Source organism: Canis lupus, chromosome 12 (genome assembly GCF_011100685.1).
Source record: "Canis lupus familiaris isolate Mischka breed German Shepherd chromosome 12, alternate assembly UU_Cfam_GSD_1.0, whole genome shotgun sequence".
In the NCBI taxonomy this organism is placed as follows: domain Eukaryota; kingdom Metazoa; phylum Chordata; class Mammalia; order Carnivora; family Canidae; genus Canis; species Canis lupus.
In genome coordinates this window covers 65,682,229-65,708,822 of record NC_049233.1, presented here as the reverse complement: position 1 = coordinate 65,708,822, position 26,594 = coordinate 65,682,229, and the positions used below count along the sequence as shown (strand labels likewise).

The 26,594-nt window shown below is 38.6% G+C and overlaps 1 protein-coding gene across 2 annotated transcripts in view; it reads right to left on the bottom strand.

The window, feature by feature from the left end:
* Window positions 1–26,594, bottom strand: part of AFG1L (AFG1 like ATPase) — a 202,207-nt gene that overhangs the window by 156,693 nt on the left and 18,920 nt on the right. For both annotated transcript variants that reach the window (XR_005368108.1, XM_038554878.1), the window contains exon 2: window positions 8,616–8,839. Coding sequence is in view for 1 of the 2 variants with exons in the window: in XM_038554878.1 (XP_038410806.1) it covers window positions 8,616–8,839 (224 nt within the window). In the remaining variant the exon portion in view is untranslated. The remainder of the gene's footprint in view (window positions 1–8,615; window positions 8,840–26,594) is intronic.

The window sequence follows — 26,594 nt, the reverse complement described above, 5'->3', positions numbered from 1 at the left end:
AGATCATATGGCCCCCTAAGTCTAAAAGCCTTCCTACATGGACCTTTAAAGAAAATATTTGTCAACCCTTGATCTAGAGATCCAACTATATAATCTCAGCCTAGATTCCATGGTACTGATATCTCCTTATGACCTATATAATTTTGCTTCCATAACCAAAGTAGACAGTTCTGGGATAAAAACAAAAAAATTCTAATCCTAAACATTATGAAGTAGGCCTATACCCCTTCCTTTAAATTCACTTCAAAGGACTGATTAAAGATGTTCTCCATCTATGTTGATGGCATAATTTCACCTTAGGAATTATGACAAAACTTCAAAATGTAATTGAATACATTGGTTAATTATTCTAGAGACAGAAACAGGCCTATTACATTCTGATTCTCAAAATTCAGAATTTAAATGAATCCGGGATATGTTAGTTTTCAAAAAAACAATGTAGTATGACTCCTGATCTCACTTCTTACAGATAATGCCATCACTGGGTTAGGGCATAATGCTTTTGCTTCAGCTGTCATAAAAATTTGATATGAGAAATATTCATTTAAAAATATTCCTGGTCTTGAGGTGCCTGGGTGGCTCAGTTGGTGCAATATGTGACTATTGATCTCAGGGTCATAAGTTTAAGCCCCACCATGGATACAGATATTTTAATTAATTAATTAATTAATTAATTCCTGGTCTTTAATGAAAGTGTAGCAATAGATACTGTTCATTTTGTATTCAACATTGCTTATGATTTTCTAATGGATAAAAGGATCAGGGAAATTTTGCCCAAATCATGCTGTTCAATGTACTTTACCTATAGGAAATGCCTGTTCTAAGAAGAGGAATGGAGAGAATAAGTGCTCAGTCCATTAGGTGGAAGAGAGAAGGGGAAAACTGAGAAAAACAGCAAATGGCTTAGTCTTGGATAAATAACTAAAGGGATTCAGATCAGGCCTCCCACATCGTCTAAAAGGCCACAGCTAGCATTCCAGGTATCCTGCTCATAGCCTCCAAATGCTAGAAGCCAGAACAAAAAAAACATCAAGACCTTAGATTAGCTGACTTTAAAGGCAGGACAGGTCTTTTCTATGTGATATACACATTGTTCTTAGGAGGGTAAGTAGAGACATCCAAATAAAAGATGATAGGATGTAAAAGGGAGTTGGAAATAATTTCTCATTAGGGAAACACTGAAAATTATTTTGTAGAGAGCAGGAGGAAAAGGAAAGAATATTGTGCCTTCCACTCCTATTCCCAGGTCTCTTGGGCTATGATGTCGCCTCTCAAGAGATGGAAAAACCCGGCTGTCTGTATAGCCCTGATTAATGGAAACAGAGATTTTCAGAATAGCTCTACACTCTATTTAATTCTCTCCCTCCCTGACTCTAGAAATGCTTGATTTGGCTGTGTAAAAGTAATTCTAATTATAGTGATTTACATGAACTACTTACCATTTATGCCTAATTACCTCACAGCACAATAACAATTATGCATACATTAAATGTGTCAGATTAACCTGGTTGTAAGTTTTATTTGATAACAAAGGTAAAGTGTTCATAAATGCTCATTCCTCATAGTTTGTTGTTTCAATAGCATGGTCATCTGCTCATAATTTTTTTCAAAATTTTATTAGAGAAAACACTGTTATACAGGTAGGAAAAACTGCCTGGTAGACTGCCACCAGTTTTACCCTCATCAAGAATTCAGACATTTTGTGAAGGGGCATTTTAATATTATAGTTTAGCCTTACAGCAAGTTTCTTAGGAGTACAATGAAAAAAAAAAGTACATTCACTGTAATGAATGTTTAAAATTCTGCATTAAAAACAATTGCACAAGCGGCACCTGGGTGGATCAGTTGGTTAAGCCCACAACTCCTGGTTTCCACTCAAGATTGAGACTGAGCCCCACATCAGGCTCCACACTTAGCACAGAGTCTGCTTGAGATACTCTCTCCTTCATCCTTTGCCCCTCTCACTTGTGTACTCTCTCTCTCTCTAAAATAAATAAATCTTTTTAAAAAATGCTCAAGGGCCCCTGTATGGCTCAGCTGGTCCTTTTATGCCCCTGTACGGTGCAGCTCTTTACCTCAGGGTCATGAGTTCGAGCCCCACAGTGGGCATAAAGCTGACATTAAAAGGAAACACACACACACACACACAAATGCCCATATTGCTAAGTGAAATATGTCAGACAGAGAAAGACAAATGCTGTATTTTCTCTAAAAACGTCAAATTTGTAGAATGATGGTTACTGGGGGCTGTGGGCAATGACAAGATATTGGTCAAAGAGTACAAAGTGCCAGCTATAAGATGAATAAGTTCTGGGGATCCATGTACAGTATGGGGACTAAAAATTAACTAAAAAATAAACAGTATGGAGGTCCCTCAAGAAGGTAAAAGTAGAGGTACCCTATGACCCAGCAATTGTATTATTAGATATTTACCCAAAGGATACAAGCATAGTGATTCAAAGGGGCACCTGCACCCCAATGTTTAGAGCATTGATGTCTACAACAATCAAACTATGGAAAGAGCCCAGATGTCTATCAACAGATGAATGGATAAAGAAGATGTGGCATACATACATACATACACCACACACACACATATGCATACATGCACTGGAATATTACTCAACCATCAAAAAGAATGAAATCTTGCCATTTGCAATGACATGGATGGAGCTAGAGAGTATTATGCTAAGCAAAATAAGTCAGAAAAAGACATATATCATATGTGGAATTTAAGAAACAAAACCGATGAACACAGGGAAAGGGAGAGATAAATAAGATGGAAACAGAGTGAGACAAACCATAAGAGACTCTTAACTATAGAAACAAACTGAGGGTTGCTGGAGGGGAGGTGGGTGGTGGATGGGGTAACTAGGTGATGGGCATTAAGGGGAGCACTTGATAGAATGAGCATTGGGTATTTTATGCAACTGATGAACCTCTAATTCTACCTGTGAAACTAATACACTGTTAATTAAACTGAATTTAAATTAAAATTTTTTTAAAAAGAAAAAATTATATACTCAAAAGTAGTTAAGACAGTAGGTCCTAAATGTTTTCACCATTAAAAAAATGGTAATTATGTGAAAGGATGCAGATATTAACTAACCTTATTGTGATAATCATTTTGCAATACATGAGTATCAAATTATCACTTTGTATCCCTTGAACTGTAATTTCTCAATAAGCTTAGAGAAAAAAATAAAATCATAAATATTAGTTCCCAAAATCAACAAATCTAAAAATAAAGTTCTCCTTTCACTAAAACAACCTAGTAGCCCAAGTTTTCCTTCTCTGATTTTTAGAAGAAATAGGTCTCACAATTATATGGTCAATCAATCTTTGACATAGCAGGAAAGAATATCCAATCTCTTAAAGATAGCCTCTTCAACAAATGGTGGTGGGAAAACTGGATACCTACGTGCAAAAGAATGAAAATGGACCACTTTCTTATGCCATACACAAAAAATAGACTCAAAATGGAAGACCTAAATGTGAGAAAGGAAACCACCAAAATCCTAAAGAGCACAACAGTAACCTCTTTGACACCAGCCATAGCAACTTCTTACTAGATAGGTCTTCTAACACAAGGGAAACAAAAGCAAAAATAAACTGGGACTTCATTAAAATAAAAAGCTCTGCACAGTGAAAGAAACAATCAACAAAACTAAAAAGCAACCTACAGAATGAGAGAAGATATTTACAAATGACATGTCCAATAAAGGGTTAGTATCCAAAATACATGAAGAACTTATCAAACTCAACATCAAAAAAACAAATAATCCAGCTAAAAAATGGGCAGAAGACATGAACAGACATTTTTCCAAAGATGATATCCAGATGGCCAATAGGCCCATAAAAAGATATTCAACATCACTCATCATCAGGGAAATACAAATCAACACTACAATGAGATATCCCCTCAGACCAGTCAGAATGGCTAAAATTAACAACACAGGAAACAACAGGTGTTGGCGAGGATGTGGATAAAGGGGAACACTCTTACACTGTTGGTGGGAATGCAAACTGGTGCAGCCACTCTAGAAAACAGTATGGAGTTTTCTTAAAAAGTTAAAAAGAGATCTACACTATGATCCAACAATAGCACTAGTAGGTATCTACCCAACAGATACAAAAATACTAATCCAAAGGGATACATGCATCCTGAGGTTTATAACATTATCAGCAAATGCCAAATTATGGAAAGAGCCCAAATGTCCATCAAGTGACAAATGGGTAAAGAGCAGTGGTATGTTTATACAATGGAATATTACTCAGCTATAAAAAAGAATGAAATCTTGACATTTGCTATGATGTGGATGGAGCTAAAGAGTATAATGCTAAGCAAAATAAGTCAGAGAAAGATAAATACCATATGATTTCACTCATGTGTGGAATTTAAAAAACGAGTAAACATTGGCAAAAAAAAAAAAAAGAGGCAAACCAAGAAATAGACTCATAACTATAGAGAACAATCTGATAGTTACCAAAGGGGATGGAAAAGGGTGATGAGTTAAATAAGGGATGGGGATTAAGAAGGGCATGTGCTGTGATGAGCACCAGGTATTGTACATAAGTGTTGAATCACTAAATTCTACACCTGAAACTAATATTACGCTGTATGCTAATTAACTGGAATTTAAATTAAAATTTGAAAAAGGAATAGGTCTGTGGCATCTTTACAATTTTCAAAAACTAAAGCTTTTAAGCAGTCTCTCCTATGCTGTGCTGTCTGTCCACTGCTCCCTTCTGGTGTATTCAATAAACTTTTATCTCCTTTGTTCTGCCTTGGGTGAATTCTTTCATTGCCTGCACTGCCAGTTTCCACCTGACCAGCTGCCCCACAGTGGACCTCCCATCTGATCCAAAGAGGCACCACAGTTGGTGGCCTATATGGGGAGACTTTGTGCTTCCACCCCCAAGCCAAGGTTACTCCTAGATGAGGATCCAAAGCCCCAGAGAGGAACCAGCTAGATCGCCTTAGGGAAGCTTTCTTCCCTCTCCTTTCTCTTTTTGGCCTTCCAGGGGTCAAACCCTAGTACTCCTCAGACAACTAAAGGTCTCTAGCCAGGGTGGCTCCCTGGTCTGAAGGTCTGAGGGAAAACAGGTCATATTGCCATGCTTATGAGGTTCAATAAACTTCTATCTCCTTAACAAACAAATACACAAAAACTAAAGCTTTTATCTATGTTTTACTCAAATTATATTAGATGTTTGGGTCTCTTTCAATGTCAAAGATTTAGCAAGCTTAAGGGACTACAGGGCAAATACTACCATAAAGAAATGCTAATCTATCTACAAAAGACTTATTCACATATACATTAGGATTTAACAAATATGAGCTTTCATTAGACACATTTAAAACTACCTGAGAAGGGATCCTGGGTGGCTCAGCGGTTTTTAGCACCCGCCTTCGGCCCAGGGCATAATCCTGGAGTCCCGGATCGAGTCCCACATCGGGCTCCCTACATGGAGCCTGCTTCTCTCTCTGCCTGTGTCTCTGCCTTTCTCTCTCACTGTCATAATTGAATAAATAAAATCTTAAAAAAAAAGATAAAATAAAATAAAACTACCTGAGATGTCAAATCTCTTATATCAGATTACAACTACACATTAAAACCAGAGATTCTACATAGTAAATATTATATTTACTTACTGCTAAATAATTGTAAATTTACCAAGCAGACCCATCATTGCCAATTCAGAAATCACAGGAGGAAGTGTGGGAGAAAAGCCCTGAGAAGAGCCAAATAATAATTTTATGAGAAAAGCGAAACAATAATTTTAAAGAAAAAAAAAACATGTTGTTGAACTGGCAGCCAGATATATTAATGATTAAAGGCTACTTTTCACTGGATATAAGTTCACAAATCACAGTAAGATGAGCCCTACAGATGATACAGAGTGGAGAGGAGGGGGAAAAAAAGGACCGTATTTCTAAAAGGACCAGAAAGAGAATAAAACAGAAAATTCATGAAAGCAATTTAACTCTCAGATAACCAAAACCCCAGTTAAGTAAAACATCCTGCCTCCTGGCTATGACACGTAACCAAGCCAATGTTTTATTTGGAAGACCATCTGTATTACAAACTATAATTAGGTACACAGTACATAAGCAGTCTATGCTTTGCAAATTTTTAGTTCTTTCCAGTATTGTGGTAATACTGGAAGATGAAGAAAGGGTGCCCATTGAAAGGGATAAATTCCTTATTATTTCCTATAAGAAGTGCTGGACTGGCCAATCACATTAGCCACCACACTCACAGTCTACTTCTGAGGGAACCACTATAATCACCAGAGCCCTGAATGGTACCTGAGGCAGAGATCTGATCTTTACCCTGAATCATGGCCTCCAAGAGACTCAGTATGAAAGCTTTGCCCAAACAGGGATAAAGTGATTGGGTTTCCTATCAGATTCTAACTGAGGAATTTAAACCACAGACATAGGAAGAGAATTAATAAATGGGCAGAACAAACTGAAGTAGAAACAGACATGGGGAAGGAACAACATAGTAAGCAAATTACATGAGTGACAGAGCACTGGAGCAAGAATCAGCAGGTACCTGTTACCACTGCCAGTCAAGTCATCAACACTTTCAGAACCACTGATGCAAAGCCTCAGGCTCTGGCTCCGGGAGGCCTGGCTGTATCGTGGAGATGGCCTTCACTGCTATTTGCATATGTAGTCTTATTTTAAATCTCCATCTCTTGTAACTTAAATGAATCCTCAGTCCATTTAACCAAAAGATTTGTTAATGCAATGACAGCGTTTTTCTTTCTTATAAAAATACAACTATGTAAGTATATGCTAAAGTGCTTTTTTAAAAGTAAAATTACTTTGATTAGAGTTTTTAAATAAAGTACTACTAACACATATATTACCTTTTCTCTAAAGACCTCATAATAATAGAATGTTTGTACATGAGGGAGGATGGTTGGCCAGTCAATTAAAAGAAAACTAGTGTCTTCAGTTGAACCATATTCTAACTCTTCTTCTATTAATATCCCTCATAATTTGAAGAGGACATAATTAATGACAATGGCTTTTATAATGGGATAAGGAATGGGAGTTTTCCTGTTGTCTCAGAATTTCAGCAAAAGCTCAAAGCTAAGGACAAGGAAAAACAAGTATTTAAAAAAAAAAGAAGAAGAAGAAGAAGTATTAGTCATACCGATGCAGGAATTACTTTAAAAAGAAAAAAGCAGCAAAAACAGCCCCAAAGTCAAAGTGGAACTGAAGAAAGTAATCAAGGTAGAAAGCCATTAGCTAAGTAAGGAATGTTGTGGCACCTACCCCAGATAAACCTCACAGCAAGAGCAAAAGCGAGTGGTCTCCAAGGGAAGCAACCAAAGAGATTAGGAGTGAGTGTAAGACGAGATGGGTATCCCCCTCTCCAGCTGGATGCCTGTTTTGGGGAGGAAATCCAAAGGCAGTTACTAAAGCAAGCTATGGAAGTGTTCATGGAAGAACCTTACATAGGTCTCCAAGAGGCTGACTGAAGCTAGAGTAGGGACTGGAGAAAGGAGATGTTAGGCTTCCTGTAGCCTAAATAGACACCATAAAAAGGTATAGTGGCTAGAACTGTCCTGACAGGAGCCCATTCAAGAAGGTTAAGTGTAAAGGCAAGGGGGACCAGCAAAATGCAGTGGTGCAAGGTGTTCAACTAGAGGCATAAGAGGTCCAAAAGTGGAGCAGTGGGGAGGTCTCCATGGGAGTCCAAAAGAACCCACCAGTGTGCCCCTCCACAAAGCTCTAGCATGTGAGTGTCTACCACACAAAAGGCCCTTAACTGTTTACTTAAGACTTTGCTGTTTTATTCCCATCTTCCATCCCCTTATTCTGACCCTAGAGAAGCCAAGCAAGCAGAGAGAGGAGGAGGAGGAGGGAAAGGAGAAGAACAAATCACTCCACCTTCTGCATTGCTGATCCTGGGACAGGCCTGAGCTAGAGGAAGGGAAAATTTTTAAATTGTACAATTTTCATTTAGACTAGATGGCATCAATCATTACCTAAATATGAAGCTATCTGAATCCCTCCAAAGGTAAAAGAGAGCTATGGAGCATCAAGAATCCTGATTCCCATCAGGAATGGGGATCTAACACAGCTTGTTTAAAGGAACTGAAAAGGGGCACCTGTGTGGCTCAGTCCCCTGGGTGTCTGCCTTCAGGTCAGGATCCCAGAATCCTGGGATGGAGCCTCGAGTCAGGCTCCCTGCTCAGTGTAGGGCTGGCTTCTCCCTCTCCCCCTGCCCCTTCCACCTATTCAAACTCTCTCAAATAAATAAAATCATTTTTTTAAAGATTTTATTTATTTATTCATGTAGATACACAGAAGGAGGCAGAGAAGGAGAAGAGGGAGAAGGAGAAGCAAACTCCCTGTAGGGAGCCTGATATGGGTTTTGATCCCAGTATCAAGGACTCAATCATGACCAGAGCCAAAGGCAGACACTCAACCACTGAGCTACCCAGGCACCCTTCAAACAAATAAAATCTTTTAAAAAAGGAACTGGTGAGAAATTTCAAGCAGTTTCATGATCGTATTGACTGCATTTAATCCATTTAATAAAATGCTTACACTTTTAACTGTTCCGTCTTTAATATCACACAAACCTTACCTTTGAAAAAAGGCCTCCCGCGTCTATACTGTATCCTTTAAGATCCTCATGTAATTTCTGCAAACACTGTATGACTCTTCTTTGATGCTTATCATCCTTCAGCTCATGAGCTTTGATCAGAAAGTCATAGTGATCCAGTGGTCCATGGCAAATAGCCAAAGCTTTTGAATAAACCTCTGTAGCAGCAGTTGAAGACGAAATCTCAGGTGTCTGAACTGTATAGGCTACAAACAAAAATATATATAAAATTTTAGACTTTCTTAAACGAAGATATTTCATAGTACTCCACATGTTTCTTAATAGTCACATTAAAACCTTTCAGTTACAAGTATGTGTATGTGAGCAGTTATTGTAAATCTCATTTTGATATAAATAAAACATTTTAGGGTGCCTGGCTGGCTCAGTCAGCGGAGTGCGCAACTCTTGATCTCAGGGTCATGAGTTCGAGCCCCACCTTGGGCGTGGAGCCTACTTAAAAAGAAAATCAAAAGATAAAACACACTTCGATCAATGAATATAATTATCTCATTTTAATAAAAGGGAGCAAACCCCAAACCTATAAGCTATCATTGCAACTCCTCTTCTAGAGAACCTAACCTTCCATAGAGTCTTGGCTTTACCTCCACTCCATTAAATGGGCCACCTGATTCATCAGATCCTTCCCCACAGCAGGGCTGGCACCTTTGAGTTTCACCAACTTCTGGTTCTTGAGTACCAAAGCAGAGACACAGAGACTATCACAAAGGATTTTCTACTGCCCCTTTATTCCCTATCCAAAACTACACAGCATTCAGATATTTGATTTCAACACTTATAGGATTCCTTTCCTTTTCTGTAACTTTTAAGTTGAACACAAAGAGTTGAAACACAACTGTGCCTGTTTCAAAACAGTGAGGTTTTCTGATCCTTTTTTAGCCTCTCCTGGGAGAGAAATGATTGGCCATAGCAAGACCAAACATAATTCTATTCCTTATCTGGGCCAGGTGCAATGAGCAAGTAACTCCCTTTCTATTTTTATTATTATTTACTCTTTTGTTGAAATATAATTGATATATACTGTTATATTAGTTTCCAGTGGATAACACAGTGATTCAACAATTCTATACCTTAAACGTTCTCACCACAGTAAGTGTAGTTACCATCTGTCATCATACAAAGTTATTATAATATTATTGACTACCTCTCTCTGCATTTTTTAGAAGCAACAATAAACAGCAGCAAACTGGCACATTTTTAGACAGGGCTGGCACCCTTCTTTAAGTTAAAGATTTTACAAAAATATGTTGCCAGTATTATCCTTGTTTCATTGAATATCATGTTTCCTTTGTTTCAGTAACATGAAAATTACTTACTTGGGGGAAAAAATTAACAGGCTGTGTTATTTCCATCTTTTTCTGAAGAAAGGAAAGAAAATTCTAAATAAACAATGAGTGTTGGGGATAGGGCAGGGTTGTCTTCTAATAACTATTCTTCCTTTCTGACCAGAAGTTTTAGCTGGGTATGAGGCTGCCCAGTTAAATAACCCATTTCTGGCCTCTCAAGCAGCCAGGCACAGCCATATGACCAGTTCTAACCAACAGGATGTGAACAGAAACATGTGCAGCTCTGGTACATTCCCTTAAAGAGGAAGGCATGCCCTGCTTCCCATTCTCCCCTTCTTCTAATTGGAATGTAAGTGTGCTGCCTGCAGCTGGGAGAGACAACCTGGCAAGGGGAGGCCCACAGAATGCTGAGCAAAGCAGAGCAAAGTTCTCCAACACTGCTGAGCTGCCAAACCAGCTTGGACCACCTAACTGGATTTTTATGTAAAAGATTAATAAACTTCTATCTTGCTCTTCAACCAGTTCCTCAATCACCCATTAACATTACTCGCTTTATATAGCAAATACTCTATAATCATCCCCTTCCTGCTCTTCCTCATGCTACCATCCTAGCTGTGGCTCTATGATCTCTGGTTTGGCCTCCTTGCCTCCGATCACCTCCACTGCCCCAAATTTACCACTACCACAATCTGTAAAATATCTTTCATCAACTACAGAGATGATCTTGCTAAAATCCAAACTGTGATTGTATTAACATTTTTCTTAGAACTCATCTCATTGTTTAAAGGAGTAGTTTTCAAAGATAATTTTAACAGTAGCACTTTATGTGTGTATATATATATATATATATATATATATATACACACAAAACCTTCCATGCAATCTTAAATTGATTAAAGAGAAAACTGGGAGAAGGAGGTACAAAGTCCCACCCTCTTCCCATCTCCCTCATTTCTACAACTGTACCACCCCCACTTCCAAAGAAGCCTGAAGCCACTTTCCACTTTTTGAATCACTTTAAGTATAAACAGTGTACAGAAATGAGCACAGCAGGCCTGAGATTATGTTCTTAGAAAGGTCTGCTCACAAGGTGGACTCTTGGCTGGGAACTTGGATTCCAAGAGGGTTCCCACTATTCCCAGAAATAGAAAGAGCAACTTACTGTGCCTAAACTGTTTGTACCATGTACAAGTTATGTGGTTTATGCTGAACACTTAGTTTCCTTCTATGTGGCCAGAATTTTGGTACATGCTAGGCAAAGAGTAGCTATGTGACTACACCACCCCCCACTACCCTAGGTATTGGGTCTTTAATGAGCTTCTCTAATAGATAATGTTTCACATTTGTTGTCACAGTTCATTGCTAGAGAAATTAAACATGTCTATGTGACTCTACTAGGAGAAGACTCTTAGAAGCCTGCACCTAATTTCTTCCAGACTTTGTTCCACATGTCTTTCCCTTTTGCTAATTGTGTTTGTACCCTTTTGCTGTAATAATTCACAGCCATGAGTACAACTATATGAGTCTTGTGAATCCTCCCTAGCAAATCATCAAAACTGGAGGTAGTTTTGGGGATCCCCAAACAGAGTGTCCTCATTCTGGGGTTCAAGAAATTTGTAATAGGGCCCCAGCCTGCATTTCCAGAGTACTCTCCAAAAGATAGCCACTGAAACAAGAAATGATTATCTACAACAGGTAATGTATAAAGGAGTAATAAGAGAATATCAGGGGGGTTTTATATTATTATTTTAAATGACAGCGGAGTGGCAAAAAATTGCAGCAGTAATGTATCAAGATTAACTGGCATTAACAAGTAAAATGAATTTGGGTACAGAGAAACTGGTTATGAAACTATTCTAACTGGGAAACAATCAAGGCCTAAATTATGATGGGCAATAGCAGAAATGTCAGGAAACTGGTTAGAATGGAAAATACAAAGGTAGATTCAATAATGTGAGTTGCCTTCTAGTCAAGTGGATTGCTTACTGTGTCTCAAATACTTTCGATTCTTTCATTTCATAGTTATGCCAGAAGATACTCCTCAGCCTTGATATTCCTTTTAACAATCATAAAATATCTCATTTTTATTTTTTAAATTTATTTATTCATGAGAGACACAGAGAGAGAGGCAGAGACACAGGCAGAGGGAGAAGAAGGCTCCCTGCAGGGAGCCTGATGTAAGACTCAATCCCAGGACCCCGGGATTACACTGACCAAAGGCAGTCACTCAACCACTGCCTAGTGGTGCCTCTAAATATCTAATTTTGAAAGTCAGTCATTGGAAAGATCAGGACTACAGGCAAAGTACGTTGTTTCTTTTTGCATCTGCTTTAGAGAGGCTTAATATTCTTGGCTTCTACTTTTAGAAGCCTAACATCTTTATTTAGTAGTATACACTTCGTTTGCATTTTTCAAAAAAAGAAAATCAATGCACACTGAAGACATCACTTTAGCTAACCAGCAGACATAAAAAGAGAAACAGCGGTTATCCAGTTGTGCATATAAGGAGGCTGAAAGTTGCCACTCCATCCCAACAATGAAAAACTGAACAGACTGAAAAAACCAACATCTCTTCTCAGGTCCATAAGAAAAGGGCAGGATGCCGGGCAAACTGCTGCCGCAAGATTAAAGAGAAAGATAGGCAAATACAGAGAGTAATGGCTTATGAGAACAGAGACTCACAAGTGGAAACCAGGCAGGAAAACCTGAACTTGGTTGACAAATTGCTAGAACTTCAATGTGGACAACTCAGAGTTAAAAACTCCAGAGATAACCAGTCATAGAAGGGTCCCCACACTTTTCTGAATTTTACCTAGAGGAGTTCAACCAAGTTCTTAGTGTCAATATGGGGAAAAAATCCCCTTCTGCTTCTGGCATAAGAAGAGGAAAAGAAACTTTTTAAAAAAAATTTTTTTAGTTAATTTTTATTTTTATTTTTTTATATAAATTTATTTTTTATTGGTGTTCAATTTGCCACTTTTTTTAATGTAATCTCCACACTCAATGTGGGGCTCAAAATCACAACCTCAAGATCACCAGATCTCTATGCTTGAGGATATCCTTAAAGAAGCCAGAAGAAAAATATATCCACCCTACAGAGGAACGAAGATAAAAATTACATCCAACTTCTCCTCAGAAACCATGCAAGCCAGAAGAGAGTACAGTGAAATATTTAAAGTATTGAGAAGAAAACCTAACAACCTAGAAATCTGAACCCTGCAAAATTACCTTTGAAGAATAAAGGAGAAATAAAGACTTTCTCAGACAAAAATTAATCTGTTGCCAGTAGATCTGCCTTGCAAGAAATGTTAAAAGTTCTTAGAGAGAATGAATATATAGGTCAGAAACTCAGACATATTGAACTCAGCACTAGCAATCAACTAGCTATAATTGACATTTATAGAATACTTTATCCAACAGTGGAATACACATTCTTCTCAAGCTTACATGGAACATTCACCAAAACACACCACATTCTAGACCATTAGACACATCTTAACAAAGTTAAAAGAAATCGTACAAAGTCTGCTCTAGACAACAACAGAATTTAACTAGAAATCAGTAGCAGGAAAATTCTAAAATATATGGTGATTAAACGATACATTTCTAACATATGGGTCAAAGCAGAAATCTTTTAAAAGGGTAAAAAACCATAAAAATCACTTCAAAATGGGTCACAGACAAATGTAAAACACAAAACTATCAAATTCCTGAAGGTAACAGAGGAGAAACATAAAAGACATAGAAGAAACCAACATAATCTTGTGTGTGGTGATGACTTTTTATATACAACACCAAATGAACAATCTGTGAAAGAAATAATTGATAAGCGGACTTCATTAAAATTTAAAACTTTTGTTCTGTGAAAGCCAATGCCATGGTGTCATTAGAAGACAAGACACAGAATGGGAGAAAAATATTTGCAAAAGACCCATCTGATAAAGGACTTTTGGTACAAAATATACAAAGAACTTTTAAAACTCACAATGAGATAACAACCCAATTTAAAAATGAGCCAAAGACTTTAAACACACCCCTCGCCAAAGAAAATATACAGATGGCCAAGAAGCATATGAAAAAAACCTCTACATCCTATATCATCAGAGAAATGCAAAGTAAAACAATAACGAGATACCACTATGCACCTATTAGAATGGCCAAAATTCAGAGCACTAACAAATGCTGACCAGAATGTGGAGTAACAGGAACTCTCATTCATTCCTAGTGGAAATAAAAAAACAGTGGGACGCCTGGGTGGCTCAGCGGTTGGGCGCCTGCCTTCAGCCCAGGGCGTGATCCTGGAGTCCTAGGATCGAGTTCTACATCAGGCTCCCTGCATGGAGCCTGCCTCTCTCTCTGCCTATGTCCCTGCCTCTCTCTCTCTCTCTGTGTGTCTCTTATGAATAAATAAATAAGTAAATAAGTCTAGAAGAAGAAAAGAAGGAAGGAAGGAAGGAAGGAAGGAAGGAAGGAACGGACGGGAGGAAGGAGGAAGAAAAGGGAAAGAAAGAAAGAAGAAGAAAGAAGAAAGAAAGAAAGAAAGAAAGAAGAAAGAAGAAAGAAGGAAGGAAGGAAGGAAGGAAGGAAGGAAGGAAGGAAGGAAGGAAATGAAATGGTACAACCACTTTGGAAGACAGTCTATTTCTTAGAAAACTAAACATACTAATCCAGCAATCATGCTCCCTGGTATTTACCCAAAGGGGATGAAAACTTAAATACAAAAACATACACACACACACACACACACACAGCCAACAAGATGTCTGTCAGTAAGCAAATGTACAAATAAATCGGTATATCTAGACAATGGAATATTATTCAGCACTAAAAAGAAATGAGCTATTGAGCAATGAAAACAGATGGAGAAAATTTAAACTTATAAGGATATAATTAAGTGAAAGAGCCAATTAGAAAAGCTGCATATTGTAACGTCAGACATTCTAACTATATGACATTCTGGAAAGGGCAAAACTATGGAAACAGTAAAAAGATCAGCAGTAGACAAAGGGTGGGGGAGGCAAGGAGGAGGGAACAGAAAAGCAGAGAGGATTATCAGGGTAGTAAAAACACTCTGTCTGGTACTATAATGATGGATACATGTTATATCTAACAAATATACCACTCTGGCGGAGGATATTGATAACAGGGGAATCCATGCATGTTGGGGGGCGGAGAGTGGAGGGGAAGGTAAGGAGAATATGGGAAATCTCTGTACTTTCCTCTCAATTTTGTTATGAACGTAAAATTGATCTCTTAAAAAAAAAAGTCTAAAAAAGAGACAATCAGTCAGACAAGACAAGACACTCAAGGCTGAGATATTGGCCAGCTTAGGCCTGGATAGCAGCTGTATAAATTGAAACACAAAAGACTTCTCAAAAGCTGCACTAAATTCAATCTGTTACTACATCAGTGTACACAAATTATGGGATGCTACTGCCATATTATTTTGATTTGTATTAATTTGTCTTATTGTACTCCAAATGGACAGTGGGAAAATGCCATTCTGAAGATCCACGCACTGATCTACAAACATAAATGGAAGATTTTAGAGGCCCATAAAGCCTGCACTATTCTACTACCTCAATTTTGTATGTTGTTTTACTACTTTCTCCTAAATAAATTTTAGGAAGATCCCATTAAACTCCACAGAACATGTACTACAAGGCTTATCATGATATTGATGTTGTCCTTCTGGCTGAATGATTATAACTTCCTTATCTGGGAAGTATTTTAACAATTATTTCTATACACACACACACACACACACACACACACCCCGAGGAAAAATTAGTTTCCCCAGCTTTTGACTGCATTTCTAAGTACTTCAATTCCCCTCCCTTTTTGAAGTGAACATAACCTCAAGATTTCATTGTCTTCATATTAAACAAAAGATGAAGTTTAGAACTGGATCACTTGACCTTTTCTCTTCTTATAACCTCCCAGTTCAAAATGCCTGCATGTCTTAATGGCCAGCACTGTCTAGATCTGCAGTTAGGCTCTATGCATTCAGGCATCAACACAATCTCCTTTGTAGTTTTAACTTTTCCCCAGAAAATCTCCTTAGTCTGCCCACCATAGCCTCTCTGCTTCCTGTAATAAGGCTGATGTGGGGAACAAAGGCAAAAGAAAAAATTAAATTTCCTTATAACTTACAGCCCATTGACAAGTCCTTGAGACAGGCAGTGACCTTCCTCTAGGAACTCAACTGCCTCAATATTAATACTTTGCTAAGGGCAAAAGGGAATCTTAGCTTAACATTATCCCCAAACTCCAAGATGCTAAAAATCTACTTTAACATATAAAAATCCCTTTGGAAACTTCCCTTATCTCTATCCCCCAAGATATATGTTCACAATCATTCTCCAAGCATATCGCCCACAATACTCATCTGAAGGGTCTCACTAAGGTTTTACTAGATAGTAGTAAAGAACCCCTCAAGGTCCAAGGAAACCTTGCTTCCAAATTCCTTAGAGACTTACACTATCTCTAACCCCCTCCCAACTTGAAAGCATATAATCAGCCACTCCTCACGACCCCACTGTAGCTCTCTCTGCCCAGGGGCTCTGTCCCTTTGGCTTTAATAAAACCACCTTTGTACACAGAAGACATCTCAAGAATTCTTTCTCTACCATCTGCTCCAAATCCTAACATTTTCACATCAAAGCCCACTTTCCCTGGGCATACAAAGAATCCTTGCCTTTCTTGTCCCTTGTCTCTCTGTGCCCCATTTCTTTCAAAAAACGCCACGGGTTTTGGGATTGTTCACCATGTTTGTTTGTTAGGACACTATTAGCAGGGAAAGCAATTGCCCCCAATTTTTTTTCATTGGTTTTAGTTCTGCTTTAAAAGAGTAACATTTGAAAATATACAGATATCCCGGGGAAAAAAAAAATAAAGCAGTATGAAGTATTGAGAGCATAACTGTGCTTTAATTTGGGTCTTAAGTTTCTAATTGTAACAGCAATCACAATTCTCAACAATGTCCACCAGTTCTATAAGCACATGCAATGGTAGCATTAGAACACTTCACACTGGACTTGTCAAATACTCACTTTATAAACTCACCCTGTGTTTCATCTGGATTTTTAATAAGAATTGAGGCATATCTATAATTCAAAATTAGAGTCGGGTTTCTAAAGACTTAGACATGAAACACTGCCAAAATACTGTCAATTTGCTTCTCAAACTGAATTTTTTTAAAAAGTGTAATTTATTCTTTAAAGCAATTTTATAGACACAGGCAGTTTAATTAATTTCATAGTGATGCTGGTTGAATATGATACAAAGGAAACACAGGTATTTCCCAGGACAATAAGACAGATAAAGGACACCTTAAGAATTCATTGGGGGGAAAAAGATAAAACCTAAACTTGTTTTTCAGATGTTTTAAAATTTCTACAAAATCTTATGTTCCAAAATTAATTATTTAATTATAGCACATAAAATATATTGAAAACATTGCCTGGCATCAAGATGGAAAACCCTCTCTTTTATATAATAAAATCCTCTTTTCTGGTCCATCTTGGCCCAAGTCCTGGTTGTCTGAGGGCAGATTTCTCTTGAGAGTCCTAAAGTTATTAAAACACACACACACACACACACACACACGCACACTATTTTCATCTGCTGATTTGTATTCTTGATCAATTTCAGTTAGGAAGCCACTTCCAGATCCTGATCCAGGGCCAGATCCAAAATAGTCCTCAGAAAGAGGGAAGACATCATTCCCTCTGGGATCCTGTCATTGAAGAAGGGTTGAGGGGCTTGGAGGGAAGATTCTGTTGGATTCACCTCGAAGTAGGTTGAACATCAGTCCCTTTTTATCAATGCAGTTTGCAGAACTACTGTCAGGAGAGCAACATACCCACTGATACCTGGCTCTCCACACAAGAGAACCTCTCTCTGGCTCCCATCCCTGTGTCCTGGCCCCAACTGCGCTATCAAGGCCTGGAGCTCAACAAGAAGTTGGATTTCTTCTCCCCCAATTTTTAAGTTTTCATTTTAAGATAGAAATTTGGAAGAAGGGATCCCTGGGTGGCGCAGCAGTTTGGCGCCTGCCTTTGGCCCAGGGCGTGATCCTGGAGACCCGGGATCGAGTCCCATGTCGGGCTCCCTGCATGGAGCCCGCTTCTCCCTCTGCCTGTGTCTCTGCCTCTCTCTCTCTCTCTCTCTCTCTGTGACTATCATAAATAAATAAAATTTTTTTTAAAAAATTTTAAAAAAAAGAAATTTGGAATAAAAAAATTCTTCCGAAGTTGTACAGTCAACAAGCTAATATGTTCCACTTAACTAATCTCACTATGTTAATAAATAATAAACTACAGTTATGCTTATCTTAATGGTACATGGTAGCCTATAATGCAGAAAGAAGAGGTAAATGAACAGGACAATTATAAAAGATTAGAAAAAGACAAATAGCCATCAAAAGCGCTGACACAGTTGTTACATAACAGTTCTTTTTTTAACAAGGTCTTAACTTATGGTCCATGACAGGGGTGGGAGTAGAGAGGTCTGGGAGCCTATTAAAAGAAAATTATTTGTATGTGTATGTGTTATGGTGTATTTTTTCTGAGGCCAGGTCTCTAAATATACTACAAACTCCTTTAGATTTTCAATCAAGTTTGTGAACAAAAACTGGTTAAGAACCAGTTTTAAAGAACTGCCAAAACTCAGAGTTTTAGGAGGAAAATCTATTAATAGCTGCTTACTTTTACTGAGCACTCACTGTGTGCCAGGGACTAGACTAAGTAACAACATAATTATTTTTATTAATCCTCACAATAATCCTATCATACAAATAACTAAAAAATCCATGGATAAATTTTCATTCACTTATTATTTGTTGAAAACCAACTATATCTGGGATATTATTCTTAACACCAGTGAAAAAAAACACTAAAAACAAAGTCCTTTCCTTATGGAGCCTTCACTCCAGTCAAGGGGAAAAGAGATTAAAAAAAAAAAAATTAAAGAAGCAGACAGTTATCAGTACACTGATGAAAATGAAAGTGATATCCTAGGGTCTCTGACCAACAGCATAGGGACCCCAAGGAGTTTAACAGAAAAACAGAATCTCAGGCCCAATGCCAGGGGTCTAAATCAAAATTTGCATTGTAGCAAAATACTTGGGCATTTCATATGCACACTAAAGTTTAAAAAGCCCAATGCTAGCGAATGACTGGAGACTCCTTTAAGTTAGAAGAAAAAGCCTTCCTTGGAAGTGACATTTAAGTAGACACCTGAATGCCAAAAGGAGTCAACCCTGAGGAAGATCTGTGAGAACACTCCAGGCAGAGAGAAGAGCTCTGGCAAAAGCCCTCAAGTATAAATGGAAATAAGCTTTACATTTTTGAAGGAGAAAACATATGTTTATGTGGCTGATTTACATGAACAAGATGGAATATATTATAAGATGAAGTTGGAAAGAAGAGCAAGGACCAGACATGTAGGGTCTTATAAGCCATGGTAAACAGTGTAGACTTACAAATAGGATTAAGAACAAGTAGGTTTGGGGCAGCCCGGGTGGCTCAGCGGTTTAGCGCTGCCTTCAGTCCAGGGCCTGGTCCTGGAGACCCAGGATCAAGTCCCACATCAGGCTCCCTGCATGGGGCCTGCTTCTCCCTCTGCCTGTGTCTCTGCCTCTCTCCTCTGTCTCTCATGAATAAATGAATAAAATCTTAAAAAAAAAAAAAAAAAAAGAACAAGTGGGTTTTGATCAGTAGTGCGATATGATTTTTTAAAAGATTATTTCTGTAGAAAATAAGATGGTAGGACATAGCAGCAATGTCCACAATAGCCAAACTATGGAAAGAGCCCAGATGTCCATGGACAGATGAATGGATAAAAAAAATGTGGTAAATATATATATGTGTGTGTATGTGTATATATATATATATACACACACATATATATACATATATATACACAATGGAATACTACTTAGTCATCAAAAAAAATGAAATCTTGCCATTTGCAATGTGGATGGAACTAGAGGGTATTATGCTAAGTGAAATAAGTCAATCACAGAAAGACAATTATATGATCTCCTCAAATGTGGAATTTAAGAAATAATAGAGGATCATAGGGGAATGGAGGGTAAAAAATGAAACAAGACAAAATCGGAGCAGGAGACAAACCATAATAGACTCTTAATCACAGGAAAGAAATGGAAGGTTGGAGGGGAGGTGGGTTGGGGGATGGGGTAACTGGGTGATGGGCATTAAGGAGGGCATCTGATGTAATGAGCACTGGGTATTATATAAGACTGATGAATCACTGAACTCTACCCTTGAAACTAATAATACACTATATGTTAATTAACTGAATTTAAATTTTATTTTATTTTTTTTTTAATTTTTATTTATTTATGATAGTCACAGAGAGAGAGAGAGGCAGAGACACAGGCAGAGGGAGAAACAGGCTCCATACACTGGGAGCCCGACGTGGGATTCGATCCCGGGTCTCCAGGATCGCGCCCTGGGCCAAAGGCAGGCGCCAAACCACTGCGCCACCCAGGGATCCCTGAATTTAAATTTTAAAAAAGAAAGAAGATGGTAAGAATACAAAGTAGAAGCAGAAATAGATGGATTGCATGGTATATGAGTTCTATCTCAATAAAGTTATTACATATGTATTTTTTTAAGTAGTAGCAGAGAGACCAGTTAGGAAACTGTAACAATAGTCTAGTTCCAAAATGTCCATAATTTGGACCATAGTTAGTATTGCAAATTAAGTAAACTGACCAAGATCATGTGGCTAATAATAGCAGCAGCAGCAACTGCCATACTCTACTAAGTACTTACTAGGTACCAGCTACTTTTCTAAGAACTTTACATATATTAACTCATTTAATCTTCACAACCACTCTATGACATAGGTGCTACCATTATCTTTAAAGGTGAAAAAATTTGAGGCATAGAAGTGCTAAGTAACCTGTCCACGTTCCTGTAGTCAGGTAGTGGCAGAACCAACTTCTGTCCCCACAGGTACAGCAGGGAGGCAGGACAGGCTCCGGAGTCAATGCTCAGCCATGGTAATGTTCTCCTTGGCAGACTGGGCATGTGACCACCATCCTAGCCAATGATGCCTGATGCCTAAGGAGAAGTCAGCTTCTGCCCGTTTCCCCTAGTGCTCTTCAAAAGGAGGCCAGAACAAGACCGCACTCATTCCTACCTTTATATTTTTTTTTTTTTTAAGACGCATTTATTTGAGAGAGACAGGGCAGGGTGGGAGGGGGAGCAAAAGAGGAGGGAAAGGGAGAGACAGTCCTAAGCAGACTCTGCAGTGACTGTGAAGCCCCATGGGGAGGCTCGATCCTACCACCCTGAGATCAGGACCTGAGATGAAACCAACAGTGAGACGCTTAACCGACAGTGCCACCCAGGTGCTCCCTTGCCTTTGTACTTTAATCTGTCAAATGGGGATACCTGGACTGCCGCAAGCATTTTAAGGACATGAGGGAAAATGGTGACACATGGAGGACAATCATAGTCTTGATATATGTTGCGATGGTTAACTTCATGTGTCAAGTCGACTGGACCATGAGATGCATGGACCATACATTTGGTCAAACATTATTCTGGACATGTCTGTGAGGGTATTTCTGGATGAGATTAACATCTGACTCAGTAGACTGAGTAAAGCAAACTGCTCTCCCTAATGCGGATGGGCCTCATCCAATTAGCTGAAGACCTAAATAGAACAAAATGCTGACCCTTCCTGAGTCAGAGAGAATTTCTGTCTGCCTTTCAGCTGAGACATCAGTTTTCTCCTGTCTTTGCTCTCCAACTGAAATACGGGCTCTTCCTGGATGTTGAGCCTGCTGGTCTTTAAAATATCACTATCTGCTCTCCTGGTTCACAGGTCTTCAGACTGGGACTGGAATCACACCACAGCCTCTCCTGGGTCTCTGGGTCTCCAACTTGCTGACTGCAGATATTGGGATTTATCGGCCTCCATAATTATATGAATAAATTCCTAACAATAAATCTCTTTCTAAATGTATGTATATTTTACTCTGTTTCTTTAGAGAACCCTAATTCATAGTTTATAAAGATTAGTTGCATTAACACAGTTTCTACAGAGTTGGAGTGACAATAGCAAAGGGAATAATTATGAATTTTGTATTCTTTGATGTTCTAAATCGGAATGGATTTCTAATTCTATACACAGGTAGATAGTTGAGAATATCCTGAAGATGTTCTTTAGGGACTTAAGCAAAACAGTGGACCAGACTGTCTCAGCAAAAGGTAACCATTTTTCCATTAAGAAATGTTACTCTAGGGGCATCTGGATGGCTCAGTTATGGAGCATGTAACTCTCCATCTTGGGGTCATGGGTTCGAGTCCGAAGCTGGGTGGAAAGATTACTTAAAATAAAAAAATTTTTTAGGGATGCCTGGGTGGCTCAGCAGTTGAGCACCTACCTTTGGCTCAGGTCATAATCCTGGAGTCTCGGGATCGAGTCCCACATGGGGCTCCCTGCATGGAGCCTGCTTCTCCCTCTGCCTGTTTCTCTGCCCCTCTCTCCCTCTCTCACGAATAAATAAAATCTTTAAAAAAAAATTTTAACAAATGTTATTTTAAAAGTTTGCATCAGGGACACCTAGGTGGCTCAATGGTTGAGCACCTGAATTTGGCTCCAGACGTGATCCTGGGGTTCTGGGATTGAGTCCTGGGTTCCCTGCAGGCAGCCTGCTTCTCCCTCTGCCTATGTCTCTGCCTCTCTCTCTGTGTCTCTCATGAATAAATAAAAAATCCTTTAAAAATAATAAAAAATGTCTGCTTCATCCTTAAGGCTTGCTAATACTTGAAGTTAAATATTTTTTGAGAACCTATCTCAAAATTAAAACTCAAAATCAATAAATATGTGGTTCAATGTGCAGAACTTTACACGTAACTTGTCAGTAAAGTGGGGTTCAATTCCAAAACTTTCTATAAGGATTTCTCAGCTCAAAAATATCCTAAACTGGGATGCCTGGGTGGCTCAGCGGTTGAGCATCTGCCTTCGGCCCAGGGTGTGATCCTGGAGACCCGGGATCGAGTCCCATGTCTGGCTTTCTGCATGGAGCCTGCTTCTCCCTCTACCTGTGTCTCTGCTTCTCTCTCTGTCTCTCATGAATAAATAAATAAAATCTTTAAAAAATATATATCCTATACTTAAAGGAAAGAACTAAAGATACGCAATATGACACACAACCATACAAATATAAAGAGCTTCCAAGGTAACTACCTTTTTGCATTATTTCTTCCTAAACAATTGTATATCCAGACACTCAATACACTGTGATGAACCTGACCACCTCAAGGCATTATGTGCGTTTACCGCAGTAGAACAAAGAGGTTACACAGAATCTATAGGCCACAAGAGGTATTTCTATAACCCAGGAAAGCTGTATGCTTTGTTTATTTTAACAGCTTCAATTTTTCTTTGTAAAACTTGGATTCATTTGAAAATTCATGAGCGACAGAATTCTGAAAGGTAAAGAAAACTGACAGTATGAAATGCCTACCATTGTACTTAGCACACAACACTTTCTGTACATCTCGTTCTCTCAAAAACTCTGAGGTAGCTATTGTTATTTTTTACAAATGGGGAAACCAAAATAACTTAAAAGGTTAGGAAATGTAAGTGAATGGCCAAGCCAGGATCTGAACCTAAGTGACCCAACCCCAGGATATCACTCTCAGTGAGACGACCATAATACGACTGAAAAGTGAAGGCTGTGCTCCCACTTGTCTTCTGGATCTCCATCCTCCCCAGGCCCCGCCAGCGCTCTGCCGTGCCTGCACTCTCGGGTCAGCCTGCCTCTGCTAATAAATGGCACTTCCAAAATACACCAGCAGCAGCTTTTTCTATTAAAAGCCCCAAACTGGGGCATGTGGGTGGCTCAGTCAGTTAAGCCTCAGACTCTTGGTTCCGGCTCAGGTTATGATCTCAAGGTTATGAGATTGAGCCCCACATTTGGCTCCGTGCTCAGCATGGAGTCTGCTTAAGATTCCCTCTCTCCCTCTCCTTCTGTCCCTCCCCCTGCTTGCTCTCTAAAGCTCTCTAAAATAAATAAATAAAATCTTAAAAAAAGAAAAAGCCCCAAACTGAAGTGTTAGAGGAAGAAATTCCTTTCCCTATAAATCTAAAAACCCTTATATTTCACATTGTTGGCTTTTAAGATTTTGACAAACCAGATTTATGGATACCTTTTTGAGCTTTGATAAAAAAAAAATAATTGATATATTTGGCACTAAATAATGACAATGATCTAGTCCTCAAACATAAATAGGACACAGAGTTGGGAGGCAAATCAATGCTGGATCATAATCCTGATTCAAAATGTTAATGTGCTACAAAAATTGGATGAGGGATGCCTGGGTGGCTAAGCGGATAAGTGTCTGCCTTTAGCTCAGGGCCTGATCCCAGGTTCCTGGGATCGAGTCCCTCATCGGGCTCCCCATGGGGAGCCTGCTTCTCCCTCTGCCTGTCTCTGCCTCTCTCTCTGTGTCTCTCATGAATAAATAAATATTTTTTAAAAAAACTGGATGAAACTAACCAGCATAAAATTTAACTCAGGTGCATTTAAGTTCAAAAGCTTAATTATACTGAAAAAAATCAGCTGAAAAACGTATGAAATAAAAGAACTCAGTCAGCAGCTAAACTAAGAGCGCAAAGCTCTGTGCTAAAAACTTCTAATACAATTGGAGGTGAGTTGGAAAGACACTATAACTGCACTCAAAATACTGACAGTGTACTGGGAGAGATACAAACAAGTGGATAAACAACTCTAATAAAATATAATATGTAGTGAAGGAAAGAGGAGGATGCTAGGAAATCCCAGAGCTGAAGCTAGTAACCTAGCCTAGGGAGTTAAGGAAGGGTACTCAGAGGAAATGATGTTTCACTAGAGAGCAAAAGGACAAAGGGATGTCAGCCAGGGAAGGGAGGGAGGGAGGGAGTAAAGCAATGAGATGCATTAGCCTGAGAGAAGGTTCTCAAACACAAAGAATATGGCACACACAAAAGCCAAATGAAAAAAGTTCAGTATGGCTGAGGTATAAAGTGGAAGGCAGAATGGGGCAAGACATGAGCTACTAAAAAATTATAAAGGAACCAGGTGACACAGCGCCTTGCAATGATAAGTTGAATTTAACCCTGAAGACAACAGGAAGCCACTTAGGAGTTTTGAAGAATGCAGTAGCTTGATTATGTCCCTTCTTAAGCAAAAAAGAAGGTTACTGGAAAAATACTTTAACAGTTTTATCTTTTCTAACATACTAGCAATAATCACTTGGAAAATACAATAGAAAAATAAGGAGATCCTACTTACAACAAAAAGTCTAGAATAAAGATGAACAATATTATCAATTTCTAAGACACAAAAAATCTCAAGGGTGTAAGTGTAATTTTGGAAAAATATAATATTATTAGAAACACACACAACTTTACCACCATTACCAATTCTTCAATTCTTTACAATTTACAGATTAAATACAGTTCCACCAAAAATCCTTAGAAAATTGTGAAGAAGTGGGGCACCTGGGTGGCTCAGTGGTTGAGCATCTGCCTTCGGCTCAGGGCATGATCCCAGGGTCCTGGGACTGAGTCCCACATCAGGCTCCCCACAAGGAGCCAGCTTCTCCCTCTGCCTATGTCTCTACCTCTCTGTGTCTCTCCTGAATAAATAAAATCTTTAAAAAAAAAAAAAAAGAAAGAAAATCGTGAAGAAGTAACGAGGGGGATCTTGCTTATCAGATGTGAAAGTAAATATAAAACATTATGATCAACACACATCAATGAACAGGGGCACCTGGGTGGCTCAGTTGGTTAAGCGAACGACTCTAGGTTTCAGCTCAGGTCCTGTTCAGGGGTCAGGAGTTTGAGCCCCACTTCGGACTCTGCACTCAATGCAGTCTGCTGGAGATTCTTTCTCTCCCTCTCTCTCTGCCCTTTCCCTCTCTCATGCGTGCAGACACACTCTCTCGAAAATAAATAAATATTAAAAAAAAAAAAGATCAATGAATAGAATACTCAAAAAGTATATATGGTATAAAGTAATATATAATAAAAGAGGGAAGCATACTAAATCTTATCACTGTTATTTTATCACCTAACTTACATCATTGTTATTCATCTTGTCTGTCCCTCTCAACTAGACTGCAGGCTACAAGAGGATAGGTTGTTGAATTCACTATATACCTACTACCTACAATACCTGGCATATGACAAGCACACAATAAATATTTGTTGAGGAAGTAAATTATGCACTGGAGGCAACAGATTACTCAACAAATGACATTTGGACCACAGGGAGACAAGGGAAAAAATTGGATTATCCCTTCGTACTACATACCAAAATAAATTCCAGGTGGTTTTAAAATGTAAATATTAAATTCAAACAAGAAACTACACATAAATATTTATTTAGTATAGAAGTCTGCAAACTATGCCTACAGGCCAAACTCTGCCATGCCCATTAGTTTATATACCATCTACAACAGTTTTCACACTACAATTCCAGAGTTGAGTAGCTGCAACAAAGACCATATGGCCTGCAAAGCCAAAAATACTTGTTATCTGGTCCTTTACCAAAAAAAAAAAAAAAAAAAGCTTGCCAATCTCTGATCTATTCTCCTAATAGGTGTGGACCTTCTAAGCCAAATCCTGT